General features: G+C 39.7%; 1 protein-coding gene across 1 annotated transcript in view; it reads left to right on the top strand.

Annotated features, from left to right (window-relative positions):
• SLC4A4 (solute carrier family 4 member 4) overlaps window positions 1-21,021 on the top strand; it is a 350,038-nt gene that overhangs the window by 189,954 nt on the left and 139,063 nt on the right. Inside the window, exon 7 of the mRNA XM_042936217.1 lies at window positions 14,671-14,747. Coding sequence (XP_042792151.1) covers window positions 14,671-14,747 — 77 coding nt within the window. The remainder of the gene's footprint in view (window positions 1-14,670; window positions 14,748-21,021) is intronic.

Raw genomic sequence — 21,021 nt, 5'->3', positions numbered from 1 at the left:
GATGCTAGAACTTCCAACACTATGTTAAACAACAGCGGTGAGGGTGGGCATCCCTGTCATGTTCCTGATCTCAGGGAAAAAGCTCTCAGTTTTTCCCCATTGAGGATGATGTTAGCTGTGGGCTTTTCATAAATGGCTTTTATGATGTTTAAGTATGTTCCTTCTATCCCGACTTTCTCCAGGGTTTTTATTAAGAAAGGGTGCTGGATTTTGTCAAAAGCCTTTTCTGCATCGATTGACAGGGTCATATGGTTCTTATCTTTTCTTTTATTAATGTGATGTATCACAATTGATTTGCTAATGTTGAACCAGCCCTGCATCCCAGGAATGAATCCCACTTGATCATGGTGAATAATTCTTTTTATATGCCGTTGAATTCTATTTGCTAGTATATTATTGAGAATTTTTGCATCCATATTCATCAGGGATATTGGCCTATAGTTCTCTTTTTTTACTGGGTCTCTGTCTGGTTTAGGAACCAAAGTAATACTGGCTTCATAGAATGAGTCTGGAAGTTTTCCTTCCCTTTCTATTTCTTGGAATAGCTTGAGAAGGATAGGTATTATCTCTGCTTTAAACGTCTGGTAGAACTCCCCTGGGAAGCCATCTGGTCCTGGACTCTTATTTGTTGGGAGATTTTTGATAACCGATTCAATTTCTTCACTGGTTATGGGTCTGTTCAGGCTTTCTATTTCCTCCTGATTGAGTTTTGGAAGAGTGTGGATGTTTAGGAATTTGTCCATTTCTTCCAGGTTGTCCAATTGGTTGGCATATAATTTTTCATAGTATTCCCTGATAATTGTTTGTATGTCTGAGGGATTGGTTGTAATCATTCCATTTTCATTCATGATTTTATCTATTTGGGTCATCTCCCTTTTCTTTTTGAGAAGCCTGGCTAGAGGTTTGTCAATTTTGTTTATTTTTTCAAAAAACCAACTCTTGGTTTCGTTGATCTGCTCTACCGTTTTTTTAGATTCTATATTGTTTATTTCTGCTCTGATCTTTATTATTTCTCTTCTTCTGCTGGGTTTAGGCTGCCTTTGCTGTTCTGCTTCTGTTTCCTTTAGGTGTGCTGTTAGATTTTGTATTTGGGATTTTTCTTGTTTCTTGAGATAGACCTGGATTGCGATGTATTTTCCTTTCAGGACTGCCTTCACTGTATCCCAAAGTGTTTGGATTGTTGTATTTTCATTTTCGTTTGTTTCCATATATTTTTAAATTTCTTCTCTAATTGCCTGGTTGACCCACTCATTCTTTAGTAGGGTGTTCTTTAACCTCCATGCTTTTGGAGGTTTTCCAGACTTTTTCCTGTGGTTGATTTCAAGCTTCATAGCATTGTGGTCTGAAAGTATGCATAGTATAATTTCAATTCTTGTATACTTATGAAGGGCTGTTTTGTGACCCAGTATATGATCTATCTTGGAGAATGTTCCATGTGCACTCGAGAAGAAAGTATATTCTGTTGCTTTGGGATGCAGAGTTCTAAATATATCTGTGAAGTCCATCTGATCCAATGTGTCATTCAGGGCCCTTGTTTCTTTATTCACCGTGTGTCTAGATGATCTATCCATTTCTGTAAGTGGAGTGTTAAAGTCTCCTGCATTTACCACATTCTTATCAATAAGGTTGCTTATGTTTATGAGTAATTGTTTTATATAGTTGGGGGCTCCAGTATTCGGCGCATAGACATTTATAATTGTTAGCTCTTCCTGGTGGATAGACCCTGTAATTATTATATAATGCCCTTGTTCATCTCTTGTTACAGCCTTTAATTTAAAGTCTAGTTTGTCTGATATAAGTATGGCTACTCCAGCTTTCTTTTGTCTTCCAGTAGCATGATAGTTCTCCATCCCCTCACTCTCAATCTAAAGGTATCCTCAGATCTAAAATGAGTCTCTTGTAGACAGCAAATAGATGGGTCTTGTTTTTTTATCCATTCTGATACCCTATGTCTTTGGTTGGCGCATTTAATCCATTTACATTCAGTGTTATTATAGAAAGATACGAGTTTAGAGTCATTGTGATGTCTGTATGATTTATGCTTGTAGTGATGTCTCTGGTACTTTGTCTCACAGGATCCCCCTTAGGATCTCTTGTAGGGCTGGTTTAGTGGTGACAAATTCCTTCAGTTTTTGTTTGTTTGGGAAGACCTTTATCTCTCCTTCTATTCTAAATGACACACTTGCTGGATAAAGGATTCTCGGCTGCATATTTTTCCTGTTCAGCACATTAAAGATCTCGTGCCAATCCTTTCTGGCCTGCCAAGTTTCAAAAGAGAGATCAGTCACGAGTCTTATAGGTCTCCCTTTATATGAGAGGGCACGTTTACCCCTTGCTGCTTTCAGAATTTTCTCTTTATCCTTGTATTTTGCCAGTTTCACTATGATATGTCGTGCAGAAGATCGATTCAAGTTACGTCTGAAGGGAGTTCTCTGTGCCTCTTGGATTTCAATGCCTTTTTCCTTCCCCAGTTCAGGGAAGTTCTCAGCTATTATTTCTTCAAGTACCCCTTCAGCACCTTTCCCTCTCTCTTCGTCCTCTGGGATACCAATTATGCGTATATTATTTCTTTTTAGTGTATCACTTAGTTCTCTAATTTTCCCCTCATAGTCCTGGATTTTTTTATCTCTCTTTTTCTCAGCTTCCTCTTTTTCCATAACTTTATCTTCTAGTTCACCTATTCTCTCCTCTGCCTCTTCAATCCGAGCCGTCATCGTTTCCATTTTATTTTGCATTTCGTTTAAAGCGTTTTTCAGCTCCTCCTGACTGCTCCTTAGTCCCTTGATCTCTGTAGCAAGAGATTCTCTGCCGTCCTCTATACTGTTTTCAAGCCCAGCGATTAATTTTATGACTATTATTCTAAATTCACTTTTTGTTATATTATTTAAATCCTTTTTGATCAGTTCATTAGCTGTTGTTATTTCCTGGAGATTCTTCTTTTTTTTTTTTTTTTTTTAATTTTTTTTTCAACGTTTTTTTATTTATTTTTGGGACAGAGAGAGACATAGCATGAACGGGGGAGGGGCAGAGAGAGAGGGAGACACAGAATCGGAAACAGGCTCCAGGCTCCGAGCCGTCCATCAGCCCAGAGCCTGACGCGGGGCTCGAACTCACGGACCGCGAGATTGTGACCTGGCTGAAGTCGGACGCTTAACCGACTGCGCCACCCAGGCGCCCCTCCTGGAGATTCTTCTGAGGGGAATTCTTCCGTTTGGTCATTTTGGATAGTCCCTGGAGTGGTGAGGACCTGCAGGGCACTTCCCCTGTGCTGTGGTGTATTACTGGAGTTGGTGGGCGGGTCCGCAGTCCGACCTGATGTCTGCCCCCAGCCCACCGCTGGGGCCACAGTCAGACTGGTGTGTGCCTTCTCTTCCCCTCTCCTAGGGGCGGGATTCACTGTGGGGTGGCGTGGCCCGTCTGGGCTACTTGCACACTGCCAGGCTTGTGGTGCTGGGGATCTGGCGTATTAGCTGGGGTGGGTAGGCAAGGTGCACGGGGGCAGGAGGGGCAGGCTTAGCTCGCTTCTCCTTAGGTGATCCACTTCAGGAGGGGCCCTGTGGCAGCGGGAGGGAGTCAGACCCGCTGCCGGAGGGGTGGCACCACAAAAGCACAGCGTTGGGTATTTGCGCAGAGCAAGCAAGTTCCCTGGCAGGAACTGGTTCCCTTTGGGATTTTGGCTGGGGGATGGGCGAGGGAGATGGCGCTGGAGAGCACCTTTGTTCCCCACCAAACTGAGCTCTGTCGTCCCGGGGCTCAGCAACTCTCCCTCCCTTTGTCCTCCAGCCTTCCCGCTTTCGGAGCAGAGCTGTTCACTTATGACCTCTCAGATGCTAAGTCGCGCTTGCTGTCGGAACACACTCCGTCTGGCCCCTCCGCTTTTGCCAGCCAGACACGGGGGCTCTGCTTGGCCAGCAGGCTGCCCCTCCGCCCTGGCTCCCTCCCGCCAGTCTGTGGAGCGCGCACCGCCTCTCCGCCCTTCCTACCCTCTTCCGTGGGCCTCTCGTCTGGGCTTGGCTACGGAGACTCCGTTCTGCTAGTCTTCTGGTGGTTTTCTGGGTTAGTTAGGCAGGTGGAGGTGGAATCTAAGTGATCAGCAGGACGCGCGGTGAGCCCAGCGTCCTCTTACGCTGCCATCTTCTCCCTATCCTTTCTCTATATTCTTTAAAAGTAATTGTAACTCTAAAATATTTCCCTTGTTCTGTTTTTCATAACATCCTGTTTATGTTCTGTGGATGCAGTATTTTCTCAAATCTCGTATATACTAATAAGACTTTTTAAGTTTTCTAAATTATATTTAAAAAATTTTTTTTTAGGTGTCTGTTTTAGTTTTTGGCTTCCTCAAGTGTCCATTTGTATTTAAGAAAGAGGATTTGTTTTAGGGGCTCCTGGGTAGCTCAGTCAGTTGAGTGTCCAACTTTGGCTCAGGTCATGATCTCACAGCTTGTGAGTTCAAGCCCTGCATTGGGCTCTGTGCTGACAGCTCAGAGCCTGGAGCCTGCTTTGGATTCTGTGTCTCCCTCTCTCTCTGCCCCTAACCCACTAGTGTTCTCTCTTTCTCTCAAAAATGAATAAACATTTAAAAAAAAAAAGAAAGAGGATTTGTTTTAGAGTAAGAATGGTTATTCTGAAGGGCACTCTAATAAGACTTTGCTCTGCACTGGTTGCCCTGGTCTTTTCTGAATACCTTTTTGGCAAAGAGCCATGTGGTATAAATGCTTTGGCTTCTGGGTGTTTTCTCTGGGTGGTGGTAGACTTTCTGTGCATAGACTTTCCATAAACTCATCCCTTTTAGCCTGCATCTTACTTGGGACAGCTTCCAGTGTATGGAGCTTCTTCACAGTTTTGCAGGGAATATCTTTTCCTTTTTGACTACATGCCTCTCTGCACATATTTTACACTGTGATTTCTGAATGGTGTGAATAGTATCAGGCTCTAATACTCTATCTCCTCTTCTTATTCTGGGAAGTTTTTGGTCTCTTATCTCTGTTGGTCTTCTACCAGTTCTTTCAATTGATGTGGCCTTACATTGTCTTCAAAAGTAATTTTTTTAGGGGCACTGGGTGGCTCAGTTGGTTGAGTGTCCAACTTCAGCTCAGGTCATGATCTCACACTCCGTGAGTTTGAGCCCCGCATCAGACTCTGTGCTGACAGCTCAGAGCCTGGAGCCTGCTTCGGGTTCTGTGTCTCCCTCTCTCTCTGCCCCTCCCTTGCTCACACTCTGTCTCTCTCTCTCTCAAAAATAAATATTAAAAGTAATTTTTTTAAGTCTATCATTTCAAAAGTATCTAGGAAGAGAGAGGTATAAACTCATTTGCTGAATCATAAGTTGAATTGGTGGCCTTCTTAAATTATTTTAAATTTAGATACTTCTTTAATTCAGAGAATTTCTCCATTAATATGAATTAGCAAAATTTTACTGTATCTTGGATCTGGTGTCTACATAGATATAAGAGAGTAGGCGCCACTTATGAAATCAGACACTGGTACATGTGTTTGGAATGATGTGGCTGCAGGAACCTATTGAAATTCCTCCTCAACTTGGCTTAGGGGCATTTAGTAAAATCACTTTGGGTCATTGCCTGTTTGGCACGAAGGAAGTGAGGTGTTTGTTTACTTCTGTCATAATCTACCATTGGTCTTTCCCATTTATCTTCCTACTAGCCAGCATAGCTTGCTGATGGTATTGTTCTTTTCTGTTTCTAGTTATGTGAGATGAGGTCACAAATTATTTTATATACGTCCACCTGTGTGCTTTGGACAGCATAACCTCGTCTGTTGTTTTATATTGTGTGTGTGCATATACGTGCATTTAAGACACAGAGAAAGAGCTAGTATAGAATCACAAATACTGTATATAATCACAGGGACCACAGATTCCTTGATGTACTTTATGGGGACTGTACTGTTTAGTAACTGTTCCAGTCCTTGTTTGTGTTGGCATGTTTCCTCAGCTGAGCAGAGACTTTTTAAATGTCTTTTTAGAATGTGTGTGTGCAGAGAGATAGAGACTGGTTCTTTACATTTTTTAAAAAAATTAATTAATTAATTATTTAATTAATTATTTATTTATGAGAGAGAGAGAGAGAGAGAGAGAGAGAGTGAGAGAGAGAAAGACAGCATGAGCTGGGGAGGGGCAGAGAGAGATGGAGAATGTGAAGCAGGCTCCAGGCTCTGAACTGTCAGCACAGAGCTGGACGTGGGGCTCTAACTCACGAACTGCAAGATCATGACCTGAGCCAAAGTTGGACACTCAACCAACTGAGCCACCCAGGTGCCCCAAGAATGATTCTTTTTAAATTAACTACTTTTTAAAGATCATAATAAAAATTAAATATCTAGTGCCATATTACTAGAATGGGAGTCACTACGATTAGAGCATTTTGCTTTCGCTGGTTGAAATTGGAAAATAATTAGAAGAGATGAACCTTGTGTACTTGGCGTTGAGATGTCTAAGACCTTACATTCGTCTTTGGGAAAAACCCACAGAGTAGTCTGAGAATTCAAAAACAGAGAATGGGATCAGAGAAGTTGTGGTTGGATAGGTTATCAGGGAGCAGGTGGACAGCAGAGATCTCAGAAGCGTAGAGAATGATCTTTCCAAAAAGAGACTGGCGTTGGTAAGGATTTATTGGCATAGGTGTTTGTCGTGCTGTGGTTTGGCTTCCGCACACTCCCGGTCTCTCCCTCAGATGTCTTCTGCGTTACCTTTGTCCCATACATTAGGGATGACTTCAGCTTTGGGCTTGCACTTTTGTCACATACTTTGATACTCATCTGGATCTTTTGATATCTTCTTCCTTCCTCTAAATTTGTTTCATTTTCCAGGCCAGTCACATTCTTTGAGTTATTTTAGTTCCTGAAAACTTTACTCTTTCCTTTCCCCAAGGTCTGGACACCCTCGCTTATTTGTCCTCCCATTCTCACCTCCTGATCCTTCCTTCACAGGGGGTTTCTCTTTTCACCCCTTCATTCCTTCTCACGTCTGTTCCCACTGCTGACTAATAGGCTGTTAGCCAGTTTGGCAGAGTCTTTCCACTCTGTTACTTCTGGGCCAGCTACAAACTTATTCCTTATTTACTCTAAGGCTTTCCAAGTCTGAAGGCTCTTGGAGTGTGTACACAGCATCTCCCTTCATAGGAAATGGACTTTGAACAGTAGTGTTTATACTAGTAACTCCAAATGGAAGTAAAATGATACTCAGTTGGTATTATCCATTCATTCACAAATATTTATTAAGTGCCACTTAGTGCCAAGCTCTGAGGCTAAAACTGTGAATAAGACAAACTTAGGGCTTTGACTCCGGGCTCTTGGGGTTTGTTTTGTATTAAATCATGAACAAACGAAGGAAACAATCAGCAAAACTAAAAGGCAGCCGACGGAATGGAAGAAAGTATTTGCAAACGACATATCAGATAAAGGGTTAGTATCCAAAATCTGTAAAGAACTTATTGAACTCAACACCCAAAAAACAAAGAATCCAGTGAAGAAATGGGCAAAAGACATGAATAGACACTTCTCCAAGGAAGACATCCAGATGGCCAAACGACACATGAAAAAATGCTCAACATCACTCATCATCAGGGAAATAAAATCAAAACCACAATGAGATACCACCTCACACCTATCAGAATGGCTAACATTAACAACTCAGGCAACAACAGATGTTGGCGAGGATGCGGAGAAAGAGAATCTCTTTTGCATCGTTGGTGGGAATGCAAACTGGTGCAGCCACTCTGGAAAACAGTATGGAGGTTCCTCAAAAAGCTAAATATAGAACTACCCTATGACCCAGAAATTGCACTACTAGGCATTTATCTAAGAGATACAGGTATGCTGTTTCAAAGGGTTACATGTACCCCAATGTTTATAGCAGCACTATCAACAATAGCCAAAGTATGGAAAGAGCCCAAATGTCCATCGAATTGATGGATGAATGGATAAAGAAGATGTGGTGTGTATATATGGTGTGTATACACACACACACACACACACACACACACACACACACACACACACTGGAGTATTACTCAGCAATCAAAAAGAATGAAATCGTGCTATTTGCAACTACGTGGATGGAACTGGAGTGTATTATGTTAAGTGAAATTAGAGAAAGACAAAAATCATATGACTTCACTCATATGAGGACTTTAAGAGACAAAACAGATGAACATAAGAGAAAGGAAACAAAAATCATATAAAAACAGGGAGGGGGACAAAGCATTAGAGACTCATAAATATGGAAAACAAACAGAGGGTTACTGGAGGGGTTGTGGGAGGGGGGATGGGCTAAATGGGTAAGGGGCATTAAGGAATCTACTCCTGAAATCATTGTTGCACTATATGCTAACTAATTTGGATGCAAATTTAAAAAAAAATAAAATTAAGTATAAAAACAATCATGAACAAACAACAAAAATTTTCTAAACAAAACAATTAAAAATCAAATAAGCAAAAAAAATACAAGCTGATATTCTGTTAGTTATGAAATTCCTTCAAAGAGCTCCTTTGATGGTATTTTTAAGTTTCCTTCATCTAATATTTACATGTTAAATATTTCTATATTTGGAGGTCAGGAGTAAGAATGGGTTAGAGGTCTTAATGACATGTTTATTTTATTATTATTTTTGGTAGGGGTAGCTGTTGAGATTTTGTTGCAGTGGAGGACTAGGGAACTGGTATGACAATATCTAAGTTTCTCTTTTAGCGATTCTTTCTAGACTTTCTCCAACTCATTGCTAGTATCCCAGGTGATTTATTCTCCTTGTCCGCTTATATTCCTGCTTTTAGTGGTTGAAATGGAAAGAAATTGCAGTTGGAGTAACTTGAAATATGGTAGAAATATGGTAGAAAACCAATATGGAAATAATGGAGAGTTGACTGTATGTACATTGCGGAATTTTACAAATACTTGGCTGTGATTGTGAGGTGGGACATTCAGAAGCATGTGACATTGTTGTTTTTATAATTACATTGCTATTGCTTTTAGCATCCTTTCTCCTTTGTCACAGAGGTGTGGTTTTGGGCTACTATTTAATCACAGTGGCAAACATTATAGCTGAGTTCAATTCCCTTCTCTCCCTTTTTTCTTTATGAAAACGAAAAAGTAAAGAAATGTGTACTCCATCTTTGGGAATAACCAAATTGGAAACCAAGAATGTTTCTGCCTTAAATATTCTTAAGAACATTATATTGTATATAATTGGCATGGAAATAGAATAGATTCTCTTTGGTTATATGTTAAATTTTCTCTTTATTAGAAATGGTGAAGTTTGCGTGTTTATTTATGTAAATAACATAGAGAGACCAATTTTTTTTTTTTTTTCTCAGAGGCAGAGGGCTTGGTATTAAGAGATCCAGATTTAAATTATAGTTTTACTACTTGCTGTGTGACCATGAACTTAACCTCCTTGAAGTTCATTTTGTTTATGTGTAAAGTTAGAAGAATACTAACTTCAAGGTGCTTATATGAGCATTAAGTAAGATAATGTAAGTTAAAGTACTTAGTCCTTAAAAGGATTAGTTGCCCCTTAATCTTAGATGTAGACAGTTTCTAGTAGAGTTGTTAATGTCAACAATGGGTGGGGGGGGGGGTGGAATATCAGTGAGTCAGTGGAATACAGAACACATTAGCATGCATTCTTCCAAAACTACATTTATTATTAGTTTTATGGTCTCAAATAGTGCAAATCAGACCCATACCTCTGAATTTTCTGACATGGACACCCAGATTCCCTGATGTCTGTTTTATGTAAGTTACCTTAGTTGTTTTTCATGCTAAAATTAGTCTTTAATTGTTAAGGATAAAAAAGCCAGTTTATTTCATACCCCAGGTGATCTTTGTTTTAGCTTGTTCTGAGGCTCTCTGTTGCTTCATTGTAAAGGTATGAGGTGAGGGGGGTGATGTGTTAATTGCATTACATACATATTTACATTTTTATCTAATACGTATACATTTAAATATCTTCCTTCTATGCAGTACATTCTCCTCACCCTTTTCATTGTATCTAATAGATATCATTGCAAAGGACTTTATGAATTGCTACATGTGTGCTAAAGAAGAACAATGATTTTCAAACTTAGTACAGAGTGCAGTTAATTTTTATAGAAGACAGTATGTACCTGCCAAGTGTGTACTTTCAAAATGAAATTGTTTTAAATTGTGTGAAACTGCCTAAAAATGTGATTCTCCAAAGTTTTCTTTTTCTTAGGGCCAGAAAACAGTGATATGGAAATTAATTATGATTATGCACCTGAGGCTGATTCTTCTTCTTTTGTAGAAATCAAACGTAAAAAAACAAAACAAAACAAAAACAAAGTTTCTTTGGACCAAGAGCACTTATATAACATTTGTTTGCCCTGGAATTTTTTGTTTGTTTGTTTCTTTAAAAAATTTTTTTTCATGTTTATTTTTGAGAGAGAGACAGAGACAGTGGTGTGTGTGTGTGGGGGGGGGGGGGGGATAGGGGAGGGGCAGAGAGAGAGGGAGACACAGAATCCAAAGCAGGCTCCAGATTCTGAGCTGTCAGCACAGAGCCCAATGCAGGGCTCAAACCCACGAACTGTGAGATCATGACCTGAGCCGAAGTCGGATGGTTAACGACTGAGCCACGCAGACACCCCTGTTACCTTTGAGTGAGTGAATCCCCCATCTGTGCAGGAAGTGGCATACTTCAGGGTCCTCGTGCATTTCACCTTTTTGGTATAAGTTAACATTTTCTTCTACTACCTCCACTCACTTAGGATTGCAATATAATGAATTTACATTATGGGCCCAAACTATAAGTAGAAAGCATTGATTTATCCTGATAATGTGTCTTAGTGAATGTCAGGTGCAAAATACCTACAATAGGACGTTGTTAGGGATCAGTTGCGTAACAGCTTCCCGGGTTTGCTAAAATAACATGCACAGATTTCTGATTCCAGACATAATCGGGTTTGTAATCTCTTTTGGCTCTTGTCCTTGTCTTGGATTTGGGTGATATGTTTCTGGAAAAGGCTGATTAAACAATGAGGTTCCCAAACAAATTTATTTATTTGATTGTGTAGGTGAGGACTTAGAGGAAAAGCCAAGTAAGACACTCTGTGTTTCTGAGGCAAGGTTGCTAACTGAATGATTTGCTTGAGATATAGTAGTTTAGAGCAGTGGCTTGGAGGAGGGCGAGGTTATCAGGACTACCCCTGTGCCTACCTCAATTTATATGTGCTTCTTTTAATTCTTTTAATTCAGATCCTGAGACACACCATCCTGTTAAGGTAACTGGTTTATTTAGAGCAGTGGTTCTCAAACTCTAACATGTCTCAAAATTACTTTAAAGGTTTGTTAGAACTGCATCACTGGGCTCCAAACCCGGAGTTGTGATTATATAGTAGTCCCTCTTATTTGCAGGACATACGTTCCACGATTCCCAGTGGATGCCTTGAACCCTGTGTATATTATGTTTTTTCCTATACACAGACTTATGATAAAGTTTAATTTATAAATTAAGCACAGTAAGAGATTAACAACAATAACCAATAATAAAATAAACTATTATAACAATTACTATAATAAAAGTCTGTGAATGTGGTCTTTGTCAAAATATTGTACTGTACTCACTCTTTTTATGTGAGATGATAAAATGCCTATGTGATGAGAAGAAGTGGGGTTTATGACGTAGGCACTGTGATATAGTGTTAGGCTGCTATTGACCTTCTGATGGTTCATCAGGAGGATCACCTGCTTTGGGACTACAATTGACCACAGGTAACTGACACAGCAGAGTAAGGGGGACTACTGTAGTTAGTCTAGGGTAAGTCCCAAGAAGTTGCATTTCTAACAAGTGCTCAGGTAATGCTAATGTTGTTGGTCTGGGCACCGCACTTTGGGGACCACTGCCTTGGGAAGCATTTGTTTTGGTTTCAAGGTGTTTGGGCATAGGGGTGGGGAGTTTGATAGGGACGGGGTGGGGAAACAGTGAAGTATGTTTATCATCTTGCTCAGGGTTTACCTAGAAATGTTGACTTCCGTATTCTTTGATTGTATTACAAAGTTACAGATCAGAGAAGTTGTTACCTTTATTAATGAGAATCAGATAAAGGTAGGAAGAACAGTAGATTTGATTGTTTCTTAGCATTGACCTGTTTTTCCCCATCTGGTTCCTGCATCTTCCTTGGATCCCCACCCCCCGCTTCATCTAATATAAATATAGCCGTACTATCATGAGAGAAATGATGAGACGGTATATGAGGTTTCTTGGAAAAGTTGTGACATCAGTCAAGATTATCATTGTAATAAAAACTTTATTCATTTGGTTTCTACCTATTTAGATTTTGCAACAGTTAGGACAGTGCTTGGGTTAAAATGTACCTTTGCAGCATTTATAATTTCCAAAGCAAATCAATGAATTTAGGATATTTCCCAGAAAGTTTAAATCACTTAATGAAACTTCTTTCAAATTATTTTAGTACCGTGGGCCCCTGGTTGGCTTGGTTGGGTGTCCATCTTTGGCTCTGGTTATGAACTCACGGTTCGTGGGTTTGAGCCCTGTGTCGGGCTCTGTGTTGACAGGTGAGAGCCTGGTGCCTGCTTCAGATTCTGGGTCTCCCTCTCTTTCTGCCCCTGCCCTGCTTGCATTCTGTGTGTGTGTGTGTGTGTGTGTGTGTGTGTGTGTGTGTGTCTTTCAAGAATAAATAAAACATTAAAAAAATTATTTCAGTACTGCCACTTAGTTGATTTGATAATTTGAAATCAATCTTGGGGTGCCTGGGTGGCTCAGTCAGTTAAGTGTCCGACTCTTGATTTTGGCTGAGGTAGTGATCTCATGGTTCATGGGACTGAGCCCCATGTCAGGCTCTGAGCTGATCGCTGGGAGCCTGCTTGGGATTCTCTGTCTCTTCTCTCTTCTTCTCCCCTTCTCTCTAGTGCCAGCAGCTTTCTCTCAGAATAAATAAACATTAAAAAAAAAAAAAGAAAGAAAGAAAGAAAGAAATCAGCCTCATCTCTTCATTTGCATAAACTACTTTTAATTTATGATTAGAATTGCTAAGGCTTCCTTGCTTTAGGAATATATTGTTCAGATTTCTTCACTCATTCAGGTAGAATTTCCAACCGGTTAGTCCAAAAAACTGCTTTTGCTTTTAATGTAAAGTGCAAAATTATAGCTACATTCCCTATTACTTTTAAGCCCATCATTATTTGGGAGCATTCACATTTGTACCTGGTATCTTTTATTTTGAGTGCACATTGGAAACCTGGTATGCAGTTCAAAGAAGAAAATGCGGCCTCCAATAAGGTTCTTTTAATTTTGCTCATAAAGCAGTTTTTCAGATGTTACTTTCCTTCGAAAAATGCCCTGGGCTCAAATTTTCCTAGAATAAAATGTCCTACCAGGTAAAGGGTTTAAGAGATCTAGGCCATGCTTACTCAATGAAATGCAGCAGAGTGGAAAACACCCTGTCTTGCCAGCTCAAGAAAATTCTGATTTTTCTGATTTAGTAGTTAAAGACCATTATGATATTTAGAGCTGCTTTTATATAGACATCAAATTATTAGAAGTAGATTTTAGTCTGTTATAAAATTATGTGTTGAAGTTTCTATCTGAAGGAATTAAAGTCTGTAATCTAAAAAATAATTTGGTAGTGAATGTGAAGCTGAATTCAAACTTTGGGGCTTGTTTTTCAACCCTTGTCCTTTTGATGTGAAGACCAGCCTGAGTCAGATCATTGAGGATTAATGATGAATGCATTACTCAGCACCGTGCAGGGGTTGGGTCAAACACCGAGGCTTTGAAAAGTTACTCTTTTGCTTAGTAAGCCTAGAAATTTCAAGTCCAACTGCAGAATGAACAGAATGTTATTCTTTTGGTTAACATAGTCTACTTAAAGATGGGCTATCACTCTTCTAGATGTCCCTCCTCTCTTCTTGTATGATGGTGTCTAAAGCCATTGGCTATGACCTACAGCCACTATATTGCCAGGGAGCTTGGTTCCCACGAAGTATTCCTGATGAAATCCATTCCTTAACGTGAATAAGAAGGCTGGCATGTTAAGGGGAAAGAAAGGATATGCTTATGGGAGTGCAAGAAGTAAGGGGCCTGTGACAACACCACTTTGAGGTGAAGAATGGGAATTCTGGATCAGATACCCACTCAGGAGAAATCTTCTTGGTGAAAGCGTTAGCTGGAGAAGGGACCACAGATGGGTTTTTCGATTTATCAGAGTGAGCGGTACACTAGGAAGGACTGCAGATGCCTGGGGAAAGGAGGTCCAGTCCTGTAATCTGGGGCCAGCTCTGCTGACCTGAGGACAGAGGCCATGTCCTCTGTGGGAACATGGAAAGGATACCATGTGGATTAGGATGTGTGTAAAGGGCAGTGACAAAAGGCAAATCAAACCAGGAGTAAATTTTTTTTATGCTTATCATTTTAGATGTTTCTTTCAAAGTTTAACTCATCTTGAACTAGAGCGAGGCAGTAAGACGTAAAAATGGTATTTGGGTTTTTACATACTTTCCTTTTAACTGTCTTTGTGCTCCAACCTGGACTCTGGAAAACTCTTCAGGGGGACCCCAGGGGCGCTGAAGCATCATTGCCATTCCCATCATCATCTACAAGTGTTTATGAAGTATATAACCAAAGTCTCTGTGGTTTTGAAAAGAAGACTTTAATTAGGGTTCACTTTTGTTTTTTTCAGGTAGCCCAGCCATGACCCATAGGAATCTGACTTCCTCCAGTCTGAATGACATTTCCGATAAACCAGAGAAGGACCAGGTAAGCAAAGACGTCTTACTCCAGAAATGTAAGATTAAATATGTATCTAGAAGATGCTGGAATGAGATTAGAAATGATGGTTCCCAACTTAAAATGAACTGAGATGTGTGGATGGGTTTTTTTTGCACTTCCTCTGAGGGAAGGGGAAGCAGTGTGTGGAGGGATTTGAAGCTCGAAGATAAGAATTAGTCTTGACTCCAGCCCTTACAGATGTGTTCTCTTGGGCAATTTAAGTTTTGAAGCTATAGTTGTCTTTAAAATAGTCTTGAAGCTATAGTTGTCTTTAAAGCTATGGGCTTTAAAATGGTAATAATAATCCCTGCCGCAGGGTTATTGTGAGGATTAACAGGTATTTATTTAGGAAAAAGTGCACTGATAAACTAAAGGTCTAAGAAATGCTGGCCACGATTAACTTTAGGGAGATTCTTCAGCCAAAGGTAATGATAGCCTTGTTAGCTGTTTATGTTGTCTGTGAAAACATAGTAAGTAGCCTATTTGACATGGAGAGCAATTCGGTTTTGAATCTTGATTTGCTTTCTTTGAAAAAAGAATATGGTAGAATCTGGGCCATTTTTCCCAGTTGGGTCGGTATCTGGACACAGAGAATGGCCAGTAGGTGTAATTTTGCACTTTACATTAAAAAACAAAACCAGTTATTTGGACTAACTGGGTGAAATTTCCACCTGAACAAATAAATCTGAATTATACATTCTAAGGTGAGGGAGACTTATTTATGATGACGTGCCTCTTCACTGGCAGCACTTAACAGTTGTGACAAAGGTTTATAAGCTTTAGAGAATTCTAAAAGGTACGGGAAAGGTAAATTTGTGCTCTTTCTTGTGAAGTGGCTTTTGGATTCTTTCTTCCTTCCCTTCCCCAGCAGCACCCTGTTAGGGCCTTCATCATCTCAGACTGGATTGCTAGAAAAGCTTTGGAACTAATCCCTTGTCTGTTTTCTCCCATGTCAATAATCCACTTTTCATATTATTGCCCTCATATTTCTCTCCTGGATCAAAAGCTTATAATGGCTTCCCATCAGGTTAAGTTCAGAATTTCCTTCCTGACTTTCAAGATTCTCTGAAGTCTAGTATTGTCCTTCTGATTTTAATTTGTGGACTTTCAAGATTCTCTGAAGTCTAGTGTTGTCCTTCTGATTTTAATTTGTGTTCCTCAGAAGAGGAACTGTCTGCTTCTCTCAGGCTTAATTACCTCCCTATTACATTGAGATTGATTCTTGACTCCTAGAGCTGCTCCCCTTTCATAAGCTAATGTAGATCACTCTCCTCCCTTGCATTTGCCTACCCCTTGAAGTGAGCAGAAGTTCATTTAAATGTTGGACACCTTGGGAAGTACGAACCTGTAGCAGAAAAGCTCAGTCCGCTAGGACTTAGAGTTGCCCTCAACACTACTCGGCACATTTTGGCTCCATTCAATATTTACCAGTAACGTTCTGTTTATGTGGTTTGCCAGGGGTCTTAATACTGGATAAGGCAGAGTTAGGAATATCTGCTTGGCAGACTCTTTTGGAAAAAGCTTCTTTTATTACAGACAGTTCTTGTCTTGCCAGGAATTTGCCAATAAGCAGCTGGTAAATGCTGGCTAAGAGAAATTTCTTACCTTCTTGAGTGTCTTCAGATCTGGGCATATGCAGAGGAAATTTGATGGCTTAAGATGCATATTACATAAGCTTTTGATGCCAGTGTTAGATGAAATATGTTGGAACATAATGATTTGGGGGTGTTGATTTTGCTGTAAAACCTGTGGGATTGTGGTCCTTGAAACCAGAATCTTTGATGCTTACTGTGAACATCTCATATTCATCGAGGTACATACGTACTAAAATGAAACCAGGAAGATTTCATTCAGGAGTTTTGTTCCTTTTGTTTTCAAAGCCAGAAAGTGATGGTTGATGAGTATGTCATTTTAAGAGCAAATGTCCATCTACATTGTATCTATTACAGTAACTGCAGCTAATCCAGTGAGCTTCCCACAAAGAGGAAGGAACTCCGTTCTTTGCTTCCCACCAAAGAGTTTGAAGAGAAGTTTTGTAACTGACCCATGATCTCTTCTACAACCCAAGGCAGAGTAGGAATTCAAATTAATATTTTCAGTTTCTGTTCTTACTATTTTAGTAACTTCAAATACAAAGCTTCTGGATCATTTTAGGATGAGAAGAAGAAAATGGGTTTGTAAAGAAGATGAAACTACGGCCAAAAAAACAAAATAAACTCCGGCTTTTATTTTTTAACCTTTTTTCCCCCTCTGTTTGGGTAGGAAAAAGTTGCCAGGCTCAAATTTGTTTTGAAAAAGCTTTTATAATTAATTAGCCAATGTCCTGGAAATGATCTTGGCAGTAAAGTCAAACTTGTTCTGTATGCTTTTCCAAGTTGGCCCAAAAAACTTCCATCCGACTGGAACTGAAGTTTCTGATTGACTGATTATTCTGCTTGGCTATAATTTGAACAGTTGCAATGGTGCCTCTTGACTTCCTGGAGCTATATAACTTCCCAGTAGCACAAGAACTATGGGTTTAATGTTCAGAGTTATGAAGAGGAGCAGAATTTCTTTGACAGCAACATGGTGACAAAATTTGAGGGCATATTTTTTATGAGATTCTGTTTTGGGAAAACAGAAGAAACAAATCTGTGGACTGCACTTTTTCTTTCTGGCTCTGCCAAGCCTATGTACTTAGGATTTCAGTAGCGGCTGCCTTATTGAGAAATAGCTCAAAATAGTTAACAGCAGAAGAGCATAGCCAACATTTAGGTGATTCAGAGCCTCAACTTGGATGTTATATTTATTAAGCAGAAAAGCACCTGGGGAGAAGTAGATAAGAAAACACATCTGGAACTCATCTACTTGTAAATCTATATAAATAATCTCTTCTATTTTGTTGCTATGGAGGATTTTTTTTCTTTATTATCCAGTTACCTTCACCATTTACCTTAGATTGATTTGTTTTTCTATCTCCTTTTATTCCTTTTCTGTTTAAAAAGAAAAAAAAAACAAGTGCAATGGGTACTTGCCAAATACAGTGGCTTAGTTCTGATTTGCATTTGAGTATGGAATCAGCTGTGAGGATAAAAATCTTTCTCATCATTTTACTTCTTAGCTCTAACTGTGGTGGAAGGACTTTGCTAAGTGGTACAATGACTTTAAAAGGGCTTGACTTGTTTTCAGGTTCACCAGTAATGCAATAACGTCTCACAATTACACGATCCACCTTCAGTGAAATTGCAGTCCGTAGACTACAGTGGACGCAGGAGATGTGGAAAATACCTTGCAGGTTCTCAGGGAGACACTGCTCTACATAACGTTGTAACTTCTTATCTGGTTTTCTCTTCGGTGGGGCTCATTATTTAGCTAGCTTGAGAACCTATCCATAGGTCTTCTGGTAGAATTTGGCCTAAGGTTAATTTCCAAAGTGTATTATAATCATTTTTGGCATCACTTATTGCCTTTTATCTTCCAATATACTTGCTGGTCTTGATTTCTATTTTTAAAGTCCTGGGTTGTTTTTTTTTTTTTCCTTTCTTGTTTGTTTGTTTGTTTGTTTGTTTGCAGAAATAGACCTGGCTGTAAATATTTTGTCAGAGAGTAAGAGGATGAAACCATTAAAATCATGTGTAAGTTTGAAATTGCTAAGCCATGACTGTCTTAAGATGGAACCCAGAAAGAAACATTTTGTGATTGAACAACCCCTCATCCTTTTCTTACACATATGTGATATAGAAATGAGTCAACTAAATTCAGCTGAGATGATTTTTTTCATAGTTTTGAAGATTTCCTTCCTAAGGCTTACATAAAGCTTCCCGTAGCGTTAATAGCTATTTCGTATGCACAGCAACAGAAAAGTACTGTAGCACCTCCTTTTCTTTTTCACAGCTCAGCCAGGAAGCCCTCTAATTCACACTGAGCACTGGGTGGTCCTGTTCTCTCCTTGGAGAAGGTGCAGTGGCTAAGAAAGGCTCATATTTTCTGAGGTTATAATACTTGTCTGTAGCACATTTTTAGGAACCCCTGAAACACTGCGGTGTTGGGCGAGCTCCAAATGGGATCACATCTGTGAAAACCTGAGAACAAAGGCGTGTTGTGAGGCAGTGGTTTCGTCCTTGGATGTCATCCGTCACTACGGTTTGAGTAGCTGCAGTGAGCTTCCCTGTGGTTCAGTGGCTATGGCTTGCCTTCAGCCTTCAGCCAGGTGTCCCTGCTGGGGTCTGGTGTAGCCACTGCAATGATTGCCTTTGGAGTCTCTTTCAAAGGGCATTAGTTTGCCATTTAGATAATAAACAAAACTGATTATTTGTCACCATTTTTTTCCTTTTCTGTAAGAAATTTGACTTTCTATAGCTTCCTTCTCCCACCTGATGCAGAGCCATATTCCTAAAGAATTAATGGTCAATGGTTATTAGTAGTGTTTGAGAAGCACTGATATACTGCTTCCATGAATCTGTGTCCCACTTAAAACTGGGGCAGTTGAATTTTCCCATTTTCATAATGCTATACTTTCATGAAAGCTGTTTATTTGAATCAGAAGACTAACATTCATTTAGAAACGGGTTCTGTGTCAGCTTGGAAAGGAAGCAGATTAACCTGTCTGAAGTAAACTAAGCTCTATCTTGTATTTTCAGGTAAAGAAAAGAGTCTTTTGTGAAACTTAGAACTATGGTTTTAAGTTAACTGTCAGGCTGCGATACATTTGAACTTTTAAATCACCTCATAACTGTATGCTGCTGTCGTTTGAACTCATTCATTCATTCAAAAAGTATATTCTGTGCTAGAAAGTGTTCTTGGAGGTAGGGTTTCAGAGGTGAATGAAACAGATAAATTTTTTGACTCATAAAGCTCCCATGCTTTGGGGAACAGATAGACAATATTAACAATAAAAATGAGTAAACAGATGAATAGAGAAATTTCACACCATCACAAATACTACTTTGAAAACATAGCAGAGTAATGTGGAGAGGTATAGGAAAGCTGTTTTAGGTAGGAGGTGTAGCCAGGGAAGAGAAGATTTGAGGGAAGAGGCTTCTAGACTCAGCAAAAAGCAATAGTAAAACCTTGAGGCCGGAATGAGTGTGGTGTATCCAAGAAACTGGAAGAAATAAAAACAAGCTCAGAGTGGCTGGAGCAAAGGTAGCACGTGTGCAGTAGTAGATGGGCCAGGGAAGTTACACAGGGGTAGCTTTTAATTTCACTCTAAGAGCAGCGAGACACTGAGGAGTTTTACCTGGAGAGTTGTATGATTGACATTTTGAAAAGATCACTGAGGATGCTGTGCAATGGGATAGAGGAATTTGCCAGTGTTCTGGATCATCTGGTATTGTTCCTGTAATTAAGCACTGGATGAGCACCACAGTGCATTAAACTGATAGCTCTAAAGACCCAACAGCCAATTTCTTAATATATTTACCATAGACATCAAGATCTTACTCCTTTGAGGAAAGGAAGTTCTTCTGTTTCACAAAGTATTTTAAGAAAAAAAAACTTTCCTAGTTAAAATACAGGTACTATTAATTAGATTAAATTATTACTCAATATTAATGTAACATTGAACTATTTTAATGCACTAGAACTGGACATAGGCCACCAAGAGTAGCGAGACTGAGCTTTTGAGTGATGGCATCTGTATCTCCAGTTCTTCTACTGATGTTCCTGTCAACTGACGTCAGATGTGTGGTGTGTCACCTGGGTAAAACCCATGAACACGTGACTCCTGTAACCCTCACAGGAGCCCTCTCCGAGGAACAGAGACAAGCATCTCAGTCTTTCTTGTTCATAAAGGAGCATTGGTATGTAGGAGCAGGACAGAGCAGCCGAGTGAGGGGTCTGAGTCATACTCTTACCTGTACCTATGAAAGAACTGAACTCCAGCAGAGCTACAGGCCATTCCTGTATTGGGCATTTAATAAAAGGGATGGCAGGTTTTATGTCTTAAATAATTAACCAGCATGTTTTATATTTGAGGTCCCCTCATAACTATATGCTTTGTTTCCTCTTTTCAATAGGTAGCATTTCTACCTGTTTTCCAATCCCATGAATATTCTTCGAATTTATCAAAGAGAGTCATAGAATGCCATCAACAATTATCTGTGATGGATGTCTAATCTCATGTCACACATTACCCACTTCTGACCATGACTTCATTAAAAAGATAAACAACTTTTTTCCCCTTGGAAGTGGCAAATTGTTACAAAACCAGAAAACAGCAATACCTTAAGATGAACATGCTAATGGCCTGGTTAAAACCCTTTATAATAGTTTTAAATATATA

This window comes from Panthera leo, chromosome B1 (assembly GCF_018350215.1).
Source record: "Panthera leo isolate Ple1 chromosome B1, P.leo_Ple1_pat1.1, whole genome shotgun sequence".
Classification (NCBI taxonomy): Eukaryota; Metazoa; Chordata; class Mammalia; order Carnivora; family Felidae; genus Panthera; species Panthera leo.
The sequence above is the reverse complement of the archived record's forward strand: the minus strand, read 5'-3'. Positions and strand labels throughout refer to the sequence as shown.